The sequence below is a fragment of the Chiloscyllium plagiosum genome, unplaced genomic scaffold (assembly GCF_037043375.1).
Source record: "Chiloscyllium plagiosum isolate Xiang-an unplaced genomic scaffold, Cpla_swu_hap1 HiC_scaffold_29, whole genome shotgun sequence".
Classification (NCBI taxonomy): Eukaryota; Metazoa; Chordata; class Chondrichthyes; order Orectolobiformes; family Hemiscylliidae; genus Chiloscyllium; species Chiloscyllium plagiosum.
In genome coordinates, this window is record NW_028270167.1 from 1,321,205 (window position 1) to 1,339,247 (window position 18,043).

An 18,043-nucleotide genomic window follows, 5' to 3' on the forward strand; every position below is an offset into this window, starting at 1 on the left:
GCGCAGTTTAAGAATAGGAACAGTCTCAGTACAGTAACCATCTCTATGGTGTAAAATCATCTAATTCTGCACTTACTGCTAGGATAGCATCTAGAGAACCAGTGATTTTGGTTCGCGAAAAAGCAATCTCCTCATCTTTAAATTGAAAATGGAGTTCCGGTTTGCTGCTGTTTGGGATGGGTTCCAGTGGGCATGCAGCTTATCGATAGCCAGGATATGTTTGTTCCTGAAGGAACTTATCCATCCTGTTACTGGAGGCAGTGTGAAATTGGGCAGAGGACGGTACTGCAGATGCTGGAGATTGGAGTCAAGATTAGTGTGGTGCTGGAAAGGCACAGCAGGTCAGGTAGCATCCAAGGAGCAAAAGCCCTTCATCTCTCTACATGCCTACCTTGAAGAAGTTCTCCTCCTCTCAGTGTGAAACTGGTTTGAACTGATGTTGGTACCAGTATCTGCCTGGTGTCAGGAGGGCTGCACCAGGAGTGTCAGGTGTGGTTTGGTACTGGTTCCTGGGTCTTTCTTTAACAGTTTTGATCACAGCGAGGCAATTTGAATACTAGGTTAAAGAAGCTTGATGAGAAAAATGATTACAGTGCTATTGTACTAGCAGCAGCTGGACTGCGAAGAATGGGATGGGAGAATCGGATCAGTCAGGTATGACTCTTAATAACCTGTTTAATAATGTCATGTGCATTTCCAAACCCTAAGGATTTTTGTAACAGTCAGTCATCGAATGCAGGCTTCACTAGTTGGGCCAGCATTTATTGTCCATCCCTAACTGTCCGTTGAGAAGATGATGAGTACTATAGGGATGCAGTGGCCTAGTGGAAATGTCACTAGACTATTCATCTGGAGAGCAGGAAAATCGGTGTTTTGGGCCAGAGCCCTCCTTCACGAATCCTGATGAAGGGCTCTGGCCTGAAACATTGATCTTCCTGCTTCTCAGATGCTGCCTGACCTGCTGGGCTTTTCCAGCAACACACTCTCAACGCTGATCTCCAGTATCTGCAGACCTCACTGTCTCCTATTCATCTGGAGACGTAGAGTAATGTCCTGGGCAGCCCACCACAGCAGATGGTGGAACTTGAATTCAGTAAAAATCTGGAATTAAGAATCTAATGATGACCATGAATCCATTGTTGATTGTTGGAAAAGCCCATCTGGTTCACTAATGTCCTTTAGGGAAGGAAAATGCCATCCTTACGTGGTCTGGCCTACATAGAACAATATGGTGCAGAACAGGCCCTTCAACCCTCAACGTTGTGCCGACCTGTGAACTAATCTAAGCCCATCCCACGACATTATCCCATCGTCATCTATGTGCTTATCCTAGGATTGTTTAAATCTCCCTAATGTGGCTGAGTTAACTACATTGGCAGCCTTACCACTCTCTCAGTAAAGAACCTGCCTCTGACCTCTGTCTTAAATCTATCCCCCTCGTGCAAGCTGACATCGTCATCCTAGGAAAAAGACTCTCACTGTCTACCTTATCTAATTTTCTGATCATCTTGTATGTCTCTATTAAATCCCCTCTTAGCCACCTTCTCTCCAATGAGAACAGACCCAAGTCCCTCAGCCTTTCCTCATAAGACCTTCCCTCCAGACCAGGCAACATCCTAGTAAATCTCCTCTGAACCTTTTCCAATGCTTCCAATAGGGTGACCAGAACTGTACACAATATTCCAAATGTGGCTGCACTAGCGTTTTGTATAGTTGCAGTGTGACATTACAGCTACAGAACTCGATCCCTCTACCAATACAACCTAACACACCGTATGCCTTCTTAACAGCCCTATCAATCTGAATAGGAGAAAGTGAGGACTGCAGGTGCTGGAGATCAGAGCTGAAAATGTGTTGCTGGAGAATGGCTTATGCCCGAAACGTCGATTCTCCTGTTCCTTGGATGCTGCCTGACCTGCTGCGCTTTTCCACCAACACATTTTCAGCTCTATCAATCTGAGTGGCAACTTTCAGGGATCTATGTACATGGACTCCAAGATCCCTCTGCATATCCACACTACCAAGAATCTTTCCATTGACCCAGTATTCTATCTTCCTGTTATTCTTCCCAAAGTGAATCACCTCACATTTAGCTGCATTGAACTCCATTTGTCACCTCTCAGCCCAAGTCTGCAGTTTATCCAAGTCCCCCTGCAACCTGCAACATTCTTCCAAACTGTCCACTACTCCACCGACTTTCGTGTCGTTTGTAAATTTACTAACCCATCCACCTATGACTGCGTCTAAGTCATTGATAAAAATGACAAACAGCAGTGGTCCCAAAACAGATCCTTGTGGCACACCACTAGTAACCGGACTCCAGACTGAATATTTTCCATCAATCACCACTCGCTGCCTTCTTACAGAAAGCCAGTTTCTAATCCAAACTGCTAAATCACCTTCAATCCCATGCCTCTGCATTTTCTCCAACAGCCTACCATGTGGAACCTTATCAAAGGCTTTGCTGAAGTCAACTGCCCTACCCTCATCCACATGCTTGGTCACCTTCTCAAAAAACTCAATGAGGTTTGAGAGACATGACCTGCCCTTGACGAAACCATGTTGACTATCTACAATCAAATTGTTGCTTGCTAGATGATTATAAATCCTATCTCCCATAATCCTTTCCAAAATCTTCCCTACAACAGATGTAAGGATCACTGGTCTATAATTAACTGGGTCATCTCTACTGCCTTTCTTGAACAAGGGCACAACACTTGCAATCCTCCAGTCCTCTGGTACTAAATCTGTAGACAATGACGACTCAAAGATCAAAGCCAAAGGCTCCAATTCCACCTCCCTAGCTTCCCAGAGACTCCTTGGATAAATCCCATCCAGGAGAAAGTGAGGACTGCAAATGCTGGAGATCAGAGCTGAAAAATGAGTTGCTGGAAAAGCGCAGCAGGTCAGGCAGCATCCAAGGAGCAGGAGAATCAGCGTTTCGGGCATAAGCCCTTCTTCAGGAATGAGGAGGGTGTGCCAAGCAGGCTAAGATAAAAGGTAGGGAGGAGGGACTTGGGGGAGGGGCGTTGGGAATGTGATAGGTGGAAGGATGTTAAGGTGAGGGTGATAGGCCGGAGAAGGGGTGGGGGCGGAGAGGACGGGAAGAAGATTGCAGGTCAAGAAGGCGGTGCTGAGTCCGAGGGTTGGGACTGAGATAAGGTGGGGGGAGGGGAAATGAGGAAACTGGAGAAATCTGCATTCATCCCTTGTGGTTGGAGGGTTCCTAGGCGGAAGATGAGGCGCTCTTCCTCCAGGCGTCATGTTGCCATGGTCTGGCGATGGAGGAGTCCAAGGACCTGCATGTCCTTGGCGGAGTGGGAGGAGGAGTTAAAGTGTTCAGCCACGGGACAGTTGGGTTGGTTGGTGCAGGTGTCCCAGAGGTGTTCTGTGAAACGTTCCGCAAGTGGGCGGCCTGTCTTTCCAATGTAGAGGAGACCACATCGGGTGCAGCGGATGCAGTAAATGATGTGTGTGGAGGTGCAGGTGAATTTGTGACGGATATGGAAGGATCCCTTGGGGCCTTGGAGGGAAGTGAGGGGGGAGGTGTGGGCGCAAGTTTTGCATTTCTTGCGGTTGCAGGGGAAGGTGCCGGGAGTGGAGGTTGGGTTGTGGGGGGATGTGGATCTGACGAGGGAGTCGTGCAGGGAGTGGTCTTTCCAGAACGCCTATAGGGGAGGGGAGGGAAATATATCCTTAGTGGTGGGGTCTGTTTGGAGGTGGCGGAAATGACGGCGGATGATACGATGTATCTGGAGGTTGGTGGGATGGTAGGTGAGTACCAGTGGGGTTCTGTCCTGGTGGTGATTGGAGGGGCGGGGCTCAAGGGCGGAGGAGCGGGAAGTGGAGGAGATGCAGTGGAGAGCATCGTTGATCACGTCTGGGGGAAATTGCGGTCCTTGAAGAAGGAGGCCATCTGGGTTGTACGGTATTGGAATTGGTCCTTCTGGGAGCAGATGCGGCATAGGCGAAGGAATTGGGAATATGGGATGGCGTTTTTACAGGGGACAGGGTGGGAGGAGGTGTAATCTAAGTATCTGTGGGAGTCGGTCGGTTTATAGTAAATGTCCATGTTGAGTCGATCGCCCGAGATAGAAATGGAAAGGTCTAGGAAGGGGAGGGAGGAGTCTTAGACAGTCCAGGTAAACCTAAGGTCAAGGTGGAAGGTGTTAGTAAAGTGGATAAACTGTTCAACCTCCTCGTGGGAGCACGAGGTAGTGCCGATACAGTCGTCATGATGTAGTTGTGGAAAAGGTGGGGGATGGTGCCAGTGTAGCTGCGGAAGATGGACTGTTCCACATATCCTATGAAGAGGCAGGCATAGCTGGGGCCCATGCGGGTGCCCATGGCTACTCCATTGGTTTGGAGGAAGTGGGAAGATTGGAAAGAGAAGTTGTTCAGAGTGAGGACCAGTTCAGTCAGTCGAAGGAGGGTGTCGGTGGAAGGATACTGGTTGGTATTGCGGGAAAGGAAGAAGCGGAGGGCTTTAAGTCCTTCGTGATGGGGGATGGAGGTGTACAGGGACTGGATGCCCATGGTGAAGATAAGACGTTGGGGGCCGAGGAAGCGAAAATCATGGAGGAGGTGGAGGGCATGGGTGGTGACCGTGTCGAGGTATGCAGAGACGGGTTCGGTGGGGCAGGAGCAGGCTGAGACAATGGGTCGTCCGGGGCAGTCAGGTTTGTGGATTTTGGGCAGGAGGTAGAAGCGGGCGGTGCGGGGTTGTGGGACGATGAGGTTGGAGGCGGTGGATGGGAAATCCCCCGAGGTGATGAGGTTATGGATGGTCTGGGAGATGGTGGTTTGGTGGTGGGAGGTGGGGTCATGGTCAAGGGGGCAGTAGGAAGAGGAGTCCGCGAGCTGGCGTTTAGCCTCAGCGGTGTAAAGATCGGTGCGCCAAACTACTACCGCGCCTCCCTTGTCTGCCGGTTTGATGGTGAGGTTGGGGCTGGAGCAGAGGGAGTGGAAGGCTGCACGTTCCGAGGGTGAGAGGTTGGAGTGTGTAAGAGGGGTGGACAGGTTGAGACGGTCAATGTCGCAGCGGCAGTTGGCTATGAAGAGATCGAGGGTGGGTAAGAGGCCAGCACGGGGTGTGTTGGAGGGGAGAGAAGGGGTTGTCAGAGGGTGGGCGAGAATCTGGCTGAAGAAGTAGCCCTGTCGTATTTTCACCATCCCTCCAGACTCTTAAACTGTCCTCTGGGCAATTAAGGATGGACAATAAATGCTAGCCTAGCCAATGATGCTCGCAGTCTGTTAATTAATTTTACAAAGCTGCCTTCTTGAACTGCTGCAGGCCTTGGGGGTTTAGGGATATCTACAATCCTGTTAAGGAGGGATTTCCATGAAGGACGGGTCATTTATTTCCAGGTCAGGATTGTGAGTGGTTTGGAGAGGAACTTGCATGGGGTGGTGTGCTCATGCTGTCTTTGTCCTTTAGTTGGTCATGTTTGTAGGTACTGTCCTGGTGAGTAGCTGCAGTGCACACAACAGTGACACACTGCTGCCATTGTTCATCGTGGCAGGGGGGTGGAGGTTGAAGGTGGTGAATTGAGTTCCAGTTAACCCAAGGGATGATGATAAAACCTTGTGATAAAGTTGCGAATAATTTTCTTTCACCACTATTTCCTGTTTCTATGCCCCGAGAACGCATTATCACAGCTTGGTTTAGTGATGCGTTTGTCCATGCCCCTGGCGCCAGAGTAATGCCCAGACTGAAACATGCCAAGAGCAAGTGTAAGCTAGTGAACAGTATCCACATTTTGTCACAGACAAGGGATATACACATCCATGACAAAGCATTGCAGAGCCTGCTGGGCGCTCGGGTGTAGTTCCTCATTAGAAGCTGCAACATGACCTGGATTTGCGATGGAGCGTTGTAATCAGCTTAATAATTGGAAGCTTCAGTGTGTGGAACTATCCAGTTTAATTCTGGGCAGGTGACTTTGTAATGTGTCAAGTGGCCTTAATGAGCAGCTAGCTCTGTCCACACAGACCTACAACACAAGCGTAGTTTCCATTCTAAAGTTGTCATTTTTTCTGCTTGGTGAACGAGCAGAGGTTAGTTTCTGATGTTGGAACACTGATGCCTCTCCAACTGCAAACAACAAGCAATTTCTGTTGTCATTGTTTTATTGTCCACAGTGGGTTACTGACTATTCTTCTTCTGCTTAGACAGAAAGTAGGAAATGAGATATTTACTGAGCTACCAGATGCTCTTATTTTCAGTACACAGCAGTTAAATTGATTGTATTTTTCTTGCAGATTCTACAGCCTGAAGATTGTATGTATGCTGTGGGTCAGGTATGTGAGCACTATACAACTTCTGCACAGTTAGTACGGACAGGGCATTGTGATCTTAACCCCCACCTGTGTCCACTTTATAACCATGGGTCAAACTCTCACAATCACTGTGGCATCATCAGAATGCTGCATACACCCAGTGGCTTCATCAGTGCTTGGAAAGAGAAAAACAGGTTTTTCATTCATAGGGTGTAATTGTTGTATCTATTACCCATCCCTAAATTCCTTTTGGATGATTGAATGTTCAGAGTTACCTTTTTATCAAACTTCCAACAGTCAAACTGCTGCAATAAAGAGTCTGTAGCAGGAAGCTTCAGGTTTTTCCCCTGATGTTGACTCACCGGTTTGTTCAGAAATGTGTAAATTGCACCTGAGAGCTCTTGTTGGAAAGTGGATATTTGTGAATTTTAACCCTTTTCTGTGTTCAATAAAGTGATGAGACAAGTAGAATATAGAAGTGTCTTTTTTTGTTGTGTTAATTTTCCTGGCTGTTGTGTACAAAACATGTTAAACTCTTCAGCTGTGATTTAATGTGTGTGTGTGTTTTGCTGTTTGGTTTCAGGGTGCCTTAGGTGTAGAAGTGAGAATGAATGACACTGCTGTCCTGGACATGGTTTCTGCTCTCAATGACACTGAAACGGTCCTGCGCTGTATTGCTGAGCGTTCCTTCATGAAGCACCTGGTACAGTCAAAACTAGCTTAAACTTGCTGCTAAACTCATTTAATTGCCTGGATCTTGGTTGCTATATGTTTAGCCATTGGTGAGAAAGTTACAAATAATTGACTATCAAATCAGAAAATGCTGGAAAGGTCAGTCAACAGTCTGAAAGAGAAAGGCAGATTAACATATCATAGCCCCTGAACAGAAAATGTTAACCTGTACTCTGTGCACTCCCAGTTTTACCTCAGAAGAACTCATAAAGAATTCTTATTTCATCCTCTGAAAGAGTATTGATCCTCTGTCAGTAGTCCACATCCTGGAACTGCAGACTCTGTCCGCACCTTAGCTCACCATTTGAATCAAAGCAGAAGCAACTAGGCTGCTCCACAATCTGCCACGTTGGTGTCGGACTGGTTTATTCCAGAAACAGAACTGGAACCATGCCATGTCTGCTTGGTTAGGATTATATTCACTGGAGTTCAGAAGAATGAATCTAATAGTAATCTATAAAATTCTACCAGGATTAGATTGGGAACATGTTTCCTGCATTCTCCCTATGACTGGGAAGTCCAGAACGAGGAGTTCACCATCTAAAGATAGGAGTTCTGCCATTTACAACTGAGATGAGAAGTTTCATCACCCAGAGAGTGGGGAGCCTGTGGAATTCTGTCACAGAAAGTGGCTGAGGCGTGAAACATTGAGTGCTTTCAAGGAGGAGTTAAATGTAGTTAGTCATACAGTACGGATACAGACCCTCCCGGTCCAACTCATCCATGCTGACCTGACTTCCAAATCTGACCTAGTCCCATTTGGCCCATATCCCTTCCTATTCATATACCCATCCAGATGCCTTTTAAATATTGTAATTGTACCACTTCCTTTGGCACCTCATTTCATACGCACACCACCCTCTGTGTGAAAAAGTTATCCCTCAGGTCCTTTTTAAAATATTTTCCTTCTCACCTTAAACATATGCCCTCTAGTTTTGGACGATCCCACCCAAACGAAAAGACCTTGACTATTCACCCTATCCATGCCCCTCGTGGTTTTATGAATCTCTATAACCTCAGCCGCTGACGAGAAATGGAAAACCCCAGCCTATTCAGCCTCTCCCTATAACTCAAACCCTCCAATCCCAGCAACATTCTTGTAAGTTTTTTTCTGCACCATCTCAAGTTTGACCGCATCCTTCCTTTAGAACGGTGACCAGGATTGTATTCTGTATTCCAAAGGTGGCCTTACCAACATCCTTAGTTACAAATCACACAACACCAGGTTATAGTCCAACAGATTTAATTGTAAGCATTAGCTTTCGGAATGCTGCTCCTTCATCAGGTGGTTGTGGATGTTACCAACATCCTGTACAGCTGCAACATGATGTTCCAATAGGCTAAAGGATCAAAGGGTATGGGGAGAAAGTGGGAAAGGTTACTGAGTTGGATGATCAGACGTGATCATTTTGAATGGTGGAGCAGGTTGGAAGGACCAAATGGTCTATTCTGTTCCTGTATTTTTGTACCACCTTACATTATCTGCTGGGGAGGTGCTGGGTAAGAGCACACTGCATTCCAGTTGAATTCAATTCTATTGGCACTAGGTGTCTGTTCAGACTGTGGTTGGAATCGCTGCAGAGCAGTGGAGAGTCAGGGCGATATTGCTATTGTTCCAGCAGCCAGTGCTGGGATACAGTCACCTGACATTAGTGAGTGGTCCAGACTGGGATTGAGGCTGTAAACCTTTCTTTGATGAAGTTCAGCATTTTTTATTCTTTCTCACTCTCCTAGAGGGATGGGTGTCATTTTTATTGTGTGGTTGAGGTGCTTGGAAAGAAGTTAATTGGTTGTGTTTCCTGTTTTGAGTAGGAGGGAGGCTGCAGTGTTCCTGTTGCTGTTCACAGTGCCGTTAATGAAAACCAGGTAATGCTACTTTTGATGAGAGTAAAGTACTTACTGAAGATGTTGGAGATCCACGGTACCAACAGGAAATGCTGCTGCAGAATTGCATTGGATTTAAGCATTAACTCTGCTTCCCTCTCCACAGGCCCTGCTTTTGATGTTGAGACTGACATCTGTTTGCAAATTTTTCTTCAAGGTTACATTTTAATTCTGTCTTTCAATTGCAGCTCTACCTCACAGGGGCTGTGTACAGTCTTGATGGATCTGACAGTTTGAAAGAGACTATGCAAACGAGTATATCACCTCAAACCCAGGTACAACTACAACTCAGATTTTTAGCTCAGGGTAGTGCTGCGATGTTGGGGTCCCATCTGTCCTCTCAATGGATTTTTAAATACTCTCAATTTTTTTTTTAAAAGGAAATAAAGGATTATTCCCAGTGCCCTGAGGCCAATATTTATCAGTAACATAGGCATAGTTTAGTAAGTTTGCAGATGACACCAAAATTGGAGGTGTAGTTGACGGTGAAGGAGGTTACCTCAGATTACAACAGGATCTTGATCAGATGGGCTGAGGAGTGGCAGATGCAGTTTAATTTAGATAAATGTGAGTTGCTGCATTTTGGAAAAGGAAATCAGAGCAGGGCTTACACACTTATGGTAAGATCCTGGGGAGTGATGCTGAACAAAGAGAGCTTGGAGTGAAGGATAGAACATTACAGCACAGTACAAGCCCTTCGGCCCTTGATCTTGTGCCGACTTGTGGAACCAATCCGAAGCCCATCTAACCCACACTGTTCCATTTTCATCCATATGTTTATCCAATGACAGGTAGTGCGTTCCACACCCCTAATTCCCTGAGTAAAGAAACTACCTCTGACATCTGTCCTATATCTATCACCCCTCAATTTAAAGTTATGTCCCCTTGTGCTAGCCATCACCATCCGAGGAAAACGGCTCTCACTGTCCACTCTATCTAACCCTCTGATTATCTTATATGTCTCAAATAAGTCACCTCTCAACCTTCTTCTCTCTATTGAAAACAGCCTCAAGTCCCTCAGCCTTTCCTTGTATGACCTTCCTTCCATACCAGGCAACATCCTGGTAAATCTCCTCTGTACCCTTTCCAATGCTTACACATCCTTCCTATAATGCGGTGACCAGAACTGTACACAATACCCCAAGTGTGGCCGCACCAGAGCTTTGTACAGCTGCAGCATGATCTCATGGTTCTGAAATTCAGTCCCTTTACCAATAAAAGCTAACACACCATATATCTTCTTAATCCTATCAAACTGGGTGGCAGCTTTCAGGAATCTAAGTACATGTATACCGAGATCTCTCTGCTCATCTACGGTGCCAAGAATCTTACCATTAGCCCAGTACTCTGCATTCCTGTTCATTCCAAAGTGAATCCCCCTCACACTTTTCTGCATTAAACTCCATTTTCCACCTCTCAGCCCAGCTCTGCAGCTTATCTATGTCTCTTTGTAACCTGGAACATCCTTCAGCACTGTCCACCACTCCTCCAACCTTAGTGTCATCCGCAAATTTACTAATCCATCCGTCTACGCCCTTGTCGAATCATACATAAAAATGACAAATACCCATGGCCCCAAACAGATCCCTGCAGTACACCACTGGTAACTGAGCTCCAGGATGAATATTTCCCATCAACTACCATCCTGTCTTCTTTCAGCTAGCCAATTTCTGATCCAAACTGCTAAATCACCCTCATTCCCACATTTCCGTACTTTGTGCAATAGCCTACTGTGAGGGACCTTATCAAATGCCTTACTGAAATCCAAACACACTACATCAACTGTTTTACCCTCATAAGCCTGTTTGATCACCATCTCAAAGAATTCAATAAGGTTTCTGAGGCACGATCTACCTTACACAAAACTGTGTTGACTATCCCTAATAAACTTACTCCTCTCTAGATGTTTGTAAATCCTATCCCTTATAACCTTTCCAACACTTTACCCACAACCGAAGTAAGGCTCAGTGGTTTATAATTGCCAGGGTTGTCTCTACTCCCCTTCTTGAACAAGGGAACATTTGCTATCCTCCAGTCTTCTGGCACTATTCCTGTAGACAATGGCGACATAGAGATCAAAGCCAAAGGCTCTGCAGTCTCCTCCCCAGCTTTCCATAGAACCATAGGATAAATTCCATCTGGCCCAGGGGACTGATTGGATAACTCTTTCAAAAGGTCAAAGTCACAATGGGCTAAGTGGCTTTCTGTGCTAAGTGATTTTGCCACTCCAATGCTTAATGAGCAATACTGCCAGTGGTTCCAAAACTTCAAATTTAAAATTCTTACTCTTGCATTCAAATCCCTTCAAGTGCATACTCTTCCTTATCTCTATATCCTCGACCAGTCCCACAACAAAGGAAAAAAAAAGTTTTAATTAATTAAAGGCATTCCTGAACCTTAGTACTGAACTTCTAAAAATTCACTGCCTCCTTCCTAATACACCTGCTTCCATTTGCCGACAGCTCTGTTGAATGTTCTGGAACATCTCACTCAATTCATGGATCTTAATGTCCAGGATCTTCAGATCAGCTTCACCAACAGCTGCAAACTGACTCTGATCAGCAAAGTAGCGTTCATTGTTCCTTGAAAATAGAGTCGTACGTAGATAGGATAGTGTAGAAGGCATCTGGTATGCTTTCCTTTATTGCTCAGCATGGAGTATAGGAGTTGGGAGGTCATGTTGCAGCTGTACAGGACATTGGTTAGGCTGCTTTTGGAATATCATGTTCAATTCTGGTCTCCTTCCTATCGGAAGGATGTTATGAAACTTGAAAGGGTTCAGAAAAAGATTTACAAGGATGTTGCCAGGGTTGGAGGATTTGAGCTACAGGGAGAGGCTGAACAGGCTGAGGCTGTTTTCCCTGGAGCATTGGAGGCTGAGGGGTGACCTTAGAGGTTTATAAAGTCGTGATGGGCATGGATAGGGTAAAGAGGCAAGGTCTTTTCCCTGGGTTTGGGGAGTCCAGAACTAGAGGGCATAGGTTTAGAGTGAGGGGGGAAAGATATAAAAGGCAACTTTTTTCACGCAGAGGGTGGTACGTGTATGGAATGAGCTGCCAGAGGAAATGGTGGAGGCTGGTACAATTGCAACATTTAAAAGGCATCTGAAAAAATGTTAAATTTCTAATAAAAATATCTATAAAAAAAAATGTTAAATTTCTAATAAAAATATCTATATAAAAAAAATAAAAGGCATCTGGAAGAGTATATGAATAGGAAGGGTTTGGAGGGATATGGGCCAAGTGCTGGCAAATGGGACTAGATTAGGTTAGAATATCTGGTTGACATGGACGAGTTGGACCAAGCGTCTGTTTCTGTGCTGTATATCTCTATGATTCTAATCATTTATTACATTTTTGTGCTTTTTGTATGTAAAAATCAGTATTTCCCTACAAGCCAACCGCGACTTTACTTCAAAAGTACTTGGTACTTAACTGACTGTGAAGCTCCATTGGGATGGGATGGGTGCCATAGTGATGCAGATATTCCTTTGGCATCCAGGAATGTTCCATGGTTTCCAAGTGCTTGCTAGTTCAAAATGAAGTTTCAGTAAGAGATCATCTAGTGTCTCAGTGTGACCCTGCATTTATGTAGCACCTCATCACTTTGTCAGAATGTCTTGAAGCATTTTCAAATAACAATGAAGTGCAGTCAGTGTCATCAGTAAAATGGCTACATTTGTACACTGTATAATCCTGCATGAAGTCGAGGTGAGTAATTTAGATTAACAGAGGAATGTTGATCTGGCAGTTACTGGAATCTCAGTTTAAGATTTCATTGAGCAATGTAGGATGGGAGTGAGGCTTGAATCCACGACTTCTGCACTCGATGGAGGCAATGAGTTGCTAATGAACTGCGATGGCATTTAAACTGGGTTTGTCCATTTGACGTAACTGTTATGTCCTGCGGGCTATCATCCCCTTGATCAGTTTCTTTCAAATGTAATTTATTTTAGCAAGAAATTCCAAAACTTAAAAATATTCGGAATAAAATGGCCAACATCTGTCTTTCCCTCAGGATGAAGATCGTGGTGATGACGATGTTCAGCACGTTGGGGTCACAGCAAAGAAAATACCTCAGCACTCGCAGATAGCAGCTGAGAAATTAGGGATGCATTTGGCTAACCTACTGCTGAGCAAAGGTGCCAAGGAAATCCTGACTGTCGCAAGGCAGCTGAATGATGCGAGATAATACTCTAGTTTTATGCTGAATGTCGTTATTTAGGTGTTTATAATATTATAAATACACACACAGTAACCAAAGGTAATGGGCAATATCCCTACTGAGTGGCTTATACATCCCATTTACATTCTCCATTCTATTATACCCTGACTTGCTTCTAACTTTCGCTTTGAAGAATGTGTTATTTACTGACTAACCTTTATCAAACATTTGGAGACTGCCGCAGGGTTTCCATAAAGCTGGTTTAATCTCCATAGCTCTGTGCCCCTCTCTGTGCCACGTGCTTAGAGTCTTGAGCACTGTAGCAGCTGGAATCAAAATCTTATTTGAAAAGTGCAATTCAAAGTTACTTAATTTGAATGATCTGTTAACTCAAATTGAAATCATGCTTCTTTTTTTTAAAAAGAAAAGCCCTCTAATGCTGTTGTATTTAGTTTATTGTACTGAATCAGTTGATGCCTTTCTTGAACCAGAAACAGCCTTGAATGAACAAGGCTAGGAAGTGATATTAGTGCAGCAAGGAGATTGCTTCAATGACAGCATGGCTTGCTTTGGAACTAGTCTGTTTTCCTCTCCATTCTAACTCCCAACAGATGATGGAATTCCAATGAGACTAATATTATTGCAGCCTTCCCCATTCATGGACAAACACCCCCACCCCCACTAAGAAGGAGGGGCTGTTTACTGAATTGCACTAGCCTGATATCAATTGCTGATACTCAAGGTTGTTATGTTGTACTGATTGCTGGTGCTTTTTGACTTTCTTGGCAACAGAACATTTACTTGGAAACATTGCCCAAGAAAATCTTCAATTTTTTTTCTCCCCTTCTGAAAACCCTCAAGTTTGCTGTTTGGGAAGTACAAATTGTGGTTCTTTCACAAGGTGGTGTACAGTTGAGTAATTTGAGTGACTCTGAGGCAGCAATTAGAGAATGTTTGAGAGACAAAGCAGCCCCAGAGAGGCAGTAAATGTCTGTCTCTATTCACATCGAGCACAAGGGACATGCCTGAGAAATTATCCATAAAATTATATTTGTTAGATTTTTTTAAAGGTAAATGGATTTATTTCTGCCAGTAAGCTTGGTTATTGTTTTAATCCTCTAAAAGCACATATAGAATATAGAATGTTCCAGTGCAGTTCAGGCCCTTTGGCCCTCGATGTTGCGCCGACTGTGGAACCAATCTGAAGCCCATCTAACCTACACTATTCGATTCTCGTCCATGTGTCTATCCATTGCCCATTTAAATGCCCTAACAGTTGGTGAGTCTACTACTGTTGCAGGCAGGGTGTTCCACACCCATACAACGGTCTGAGTAAAGAAACTACCTCTGACATCTGTCCCATATCTATCACCACCACCCCCCCCCCAAGTTTAAAGCTATGTCCCCTCATGTTAGCCATCGCCATCAGAGTTAAAAGGCTCTCACTGTCCGACCTATCTCGCCCTCTGATTATCTTACATGGCTCAATTAAGTTGCTTCTCAACCTTCTACTCTCTAACAAAAACAGCATCAAGTCCCATTTCAGCAAAACCTATTTCTGAAGATGATTCAAACAGTGGAACATATCAGTTATTCGGCAATGAATGCCATCGTAGCTGAGCTTGATGTTTGATCTTGTTGGTGTTTGTGTTTTTGGAGCTCCCAGCTGAGGTTACTGATAGTGATCATGCGCCTCTGCCCACACCTTCCAAAGGGGAGAGGCCGAGAGACCAGTTATACAACCTGAATGTAGCCCTGACAAACATATAGAGTAGGAGAGATACAACAAACTCCTTCCGCAATATCAAACCCCAAGGTATGGTCATCACCTGACACTTTGGGACATTTTGAATTCTGAGTGGGTAGCACTCAGTGTCATAGCCAGAAGACAGTGAGTTTAAGTCTCACTCCAGACCATTGAGCTCAAAATGTGGCTTAGTCCCTGTGCAGTCCTGATGGGACGCTATACTGTTGGTGATGCCACCTTTCAGGTGAAACATTAAAGTAAGAGGTCTCCTTTGGCAGACGGAGAAGTTGGGTATGTTTTCAAAAACTAGATCAGCAGAAATCTCAATTTATTGATTAGGGTGTGAGCTACATCTGACTGCACGCACAGTCAGGTTCTGATGATGGTATGGCGTGGGACTGATTGAGTGCAATTGCAGAATGTGATCCTCAAATCTCATTTTTTGAAAGTCTGGATTTTTGATGAAATGTAATTAGACTTGATGCTGATCAGGTTGGAATATCCTCAATCATCCAGTTTTCTTCTAAGCTAAATGATAGAATAATGTCTCTTCTACAGCAGTAAATGATTCAAAGTATGGGGGGGGGAGTTCATTCACTGTAGATGTGTAGCAACCATCTGCTTATGATGAATCTGCTGTGTTTACCTGAGGGATGCTGAAATTCACGATCACCTTCAACTATGGTGATTTTCTTTTTACATCAACTTTTTTTTTAAAAAGTCTCCAAGAGGCCTATGAGCCAAATTAACCATTGTGCTGCTCAGACAGACAGTGGGAAAGTTCTAGCTCCATCTGTGTCCACCTGTGACAAAGCATTCATTAAATCCTGTTCACACTTCTCCTTGCCATCATCAGTCCTACATATCTTAATCGTCATGCAATGTGGGTAAGAGTGATGTAGCCACAATTCTTTTGCTTGCGAAAAGCGGTCAGGTCAAATGAAGGATTCTTGGAGGCCTCCTGAGCAGGGTCTGGGTGATTAGCCTCCCTTTTCATCCTGTCCAATGCTGTGGATTTCCCCATGTTGTATTTATTATCCCTGGTATTCCCACTGCTTCAGTAAATATCCTGTGGGATGGATGTTGAGCTGCAGGATTGAAGATGAAATGATGCTGCACAAAGACAGAGCCACATACCACAGCTGTAAACAAAGATAAAGTTCTGCATAAAGCTAGCAGTAGGACTGATAATTAAACAAATGTTACTGCTCTTCTTACCCATTAATTATCTGCACTGTCATTGGCCAGGGACCATTGTGTGGAAATCCTAAATAAAACGGAGCCCCAGTTTTAAAGATGATAACACAAAGTGCCCTTTGAACTGAGTCAGAAATACTGACACTGATCCTCCAGCCTCAAGCTCCGAATCCCTCATCAGCTCCTGGACTGAGAGCAGGGTAATGTAATCAAACTCATTTATTTAAGAGGAGGACCTTGTGAAAGGAAGAATGAAATCTCTGGTCCAGAGCAGTCTTTGTATAATCACATTTTGGATGATGAGGGTTTTTACTGCTGTCTTGGATGTGATAGTCCATGTGACAGTCTGGCATAGCTCGTAGTGGAGTGTCTGTGATTAGCATTTTGTCTCTTGCAATAATGCAATAAACAAAGTAACAAAGTGTTTTTTTTAGAAATTCTGTTGCCTTTTTTTATCTTTTTTAATGGCTAGTGCTTTCAATGGGGAGCGGTAAACTGAGAATGAAGCCGTAGAGACGTATTTCAGCAGTTCCATGACCCATCCCTATCTGCCAAATCCTCCAAATCTATAACCCTCCAAGGTCTCTGCACTTAGTCATAGAGATGTACAGCACTGAAACATACCCTTTGGTCTAACTTGTCCATGCCAACCAGATATCCTAAACTAATCTAGTCCCATTTGCCAGCACTTGGCCCAAATCGCTCTAAACTCTTCCTATTCATGTCCCCATCCAGATGCCTTTTAAATGCTGTAAAAGTGCCAGCCTCCACCACTTCCTCTGGCAGCTCACTCCATACAACATCCTCTGTGTGAAAAAGCTGCTTCTCAGGAGCCTTTTATATCTTTCTCCTCTCACCCTAAACCTATGCCCTCTAGTTCTGGACTCCCTCACCCCAGGGAGTCTATTTATCCTATCCATGCTCCTTATGATTTCATACCTCGGGTACTCCAGGGAAAATAGCCCCAACATATTCAGCCTCTCCCTACAGCTCAAACCTTTAAATCCCTGCCCATGTAGTTTGTTATGAAGGTATAGGTGTATACTGTATCTTCGAGAGACTGGAAGCTGGCATGGACTTAGGCATAGAGTGTACTGAGAGAAGTTAAAATGTAACATTTGTGAAACCAATAGTGCAGCTGAGTTGCCATGATAAAAAAAAATCAAATTCAGCCAATCCACTTAAATTATGCCCCAAGATACCAAAGTCCAATCAAATTTGAATTTAGTATATTGACAACATCAAAACAAATCAAATGATCTGATGTTTTGGGGTATATAACTGGATATTTTGAACATTTATGAAGAGAACTGTGAAGGACACCAACAAATATGGACTGCTAGCTGAAGAGGTGTCTGCAAGGTTCCTGTCTATAAGAAACCGACCTAGAGGAAAATCTATAAGGGAGAATGGACAAAGCTGACTGGTTTTGAAATGTGATTTTTTTTTTGTAAATCTTAATTGGGGATTTTTAAAATCAGACCAGTAGTGTAGAGTGGGAGGTAAAAGATTGGTTTAAGAGAAAGGGGTTGTAAATAGTTGTCTAATGTTCTCTGTTGGACTTAAAGGGAAAAAAAAGAATTAATTTTTACTTTAAATAGTAACCTCTGGGATAGTTCTTTGCCTCTGGAAATTTAAACTGATTACAGCATGAGATGAGCTTTCTCTGTGTGGCTGGTTTAAATCAGCAGAGGGGTCTACCCTGTGACATAACACATTGTAAATCTTTTCTGAGCCCACTCAAGTTTCACAACGTCGTTCCTATAGGAGGGAGACCAGAATTGCACACAGTATTCCAAAAGTCGTCTCACCAGTGTACTGTGCAGCCGCAAAATGGCCTCCCAACTCTGATTCGCAATACTCTGACAAGCATATCAAACGCATCCTTCACTATCCTATCTACCTGTGACTCCACTTTCAAGGAGCTATGAATCTGCACACCAAGGTCTCTTTATTCAGGATTTTAAGTGTATAAACCCTGCCCTGATTTGCCTTCTCCAATTCTAGCCACTTGTGAGTCCCTTTTTTTGATCACTCATC

The 18,043-nt window shown here is 44.3% G+C and overlaps 1 protein-coding gene across 2 annotated transcripts in view; it reads left to right on the forward strand.

Annotated features, from left to right (window-relative positions):
- Positions 1-16,429, forward strand: part of hmbsb (hydroxymethylbilane synthase, b) — a 34,667-nt gene extending 18,238 nt beyond the window's left edge. For both annotated transcript variants that reach the window (XM_087976293.1, XM_043677762.2), the window contains exons 9-14: positions 541-654; positions 6,262-6,300; positions 6,863-6,982; positions 8,824-8,877; positions 9,084-9,170; positions 12,913-16,429. In XM_087976293.1, the coding sequence (XP_087832419.1) occupies positions 541-654; positions 6,262-6,300; positions 6,863-6,982; positions 8,824-8,877; positions 9,084-9,170; positions 12,913-13,086 (588 nt within the window). In that variant the 3' untranslated portion in view covers positions 13,087-16,429. The remainder of the gene's footprint in view (positions 1-540; positions 655-6,261; positions 6,301-6,862; positions 6,983-8,823; positions 8,878-9,083; positions 9,171-12,912) is intronic.
- Positions 16,430-18,043: the final 1,614 nt, after the last annotated feature.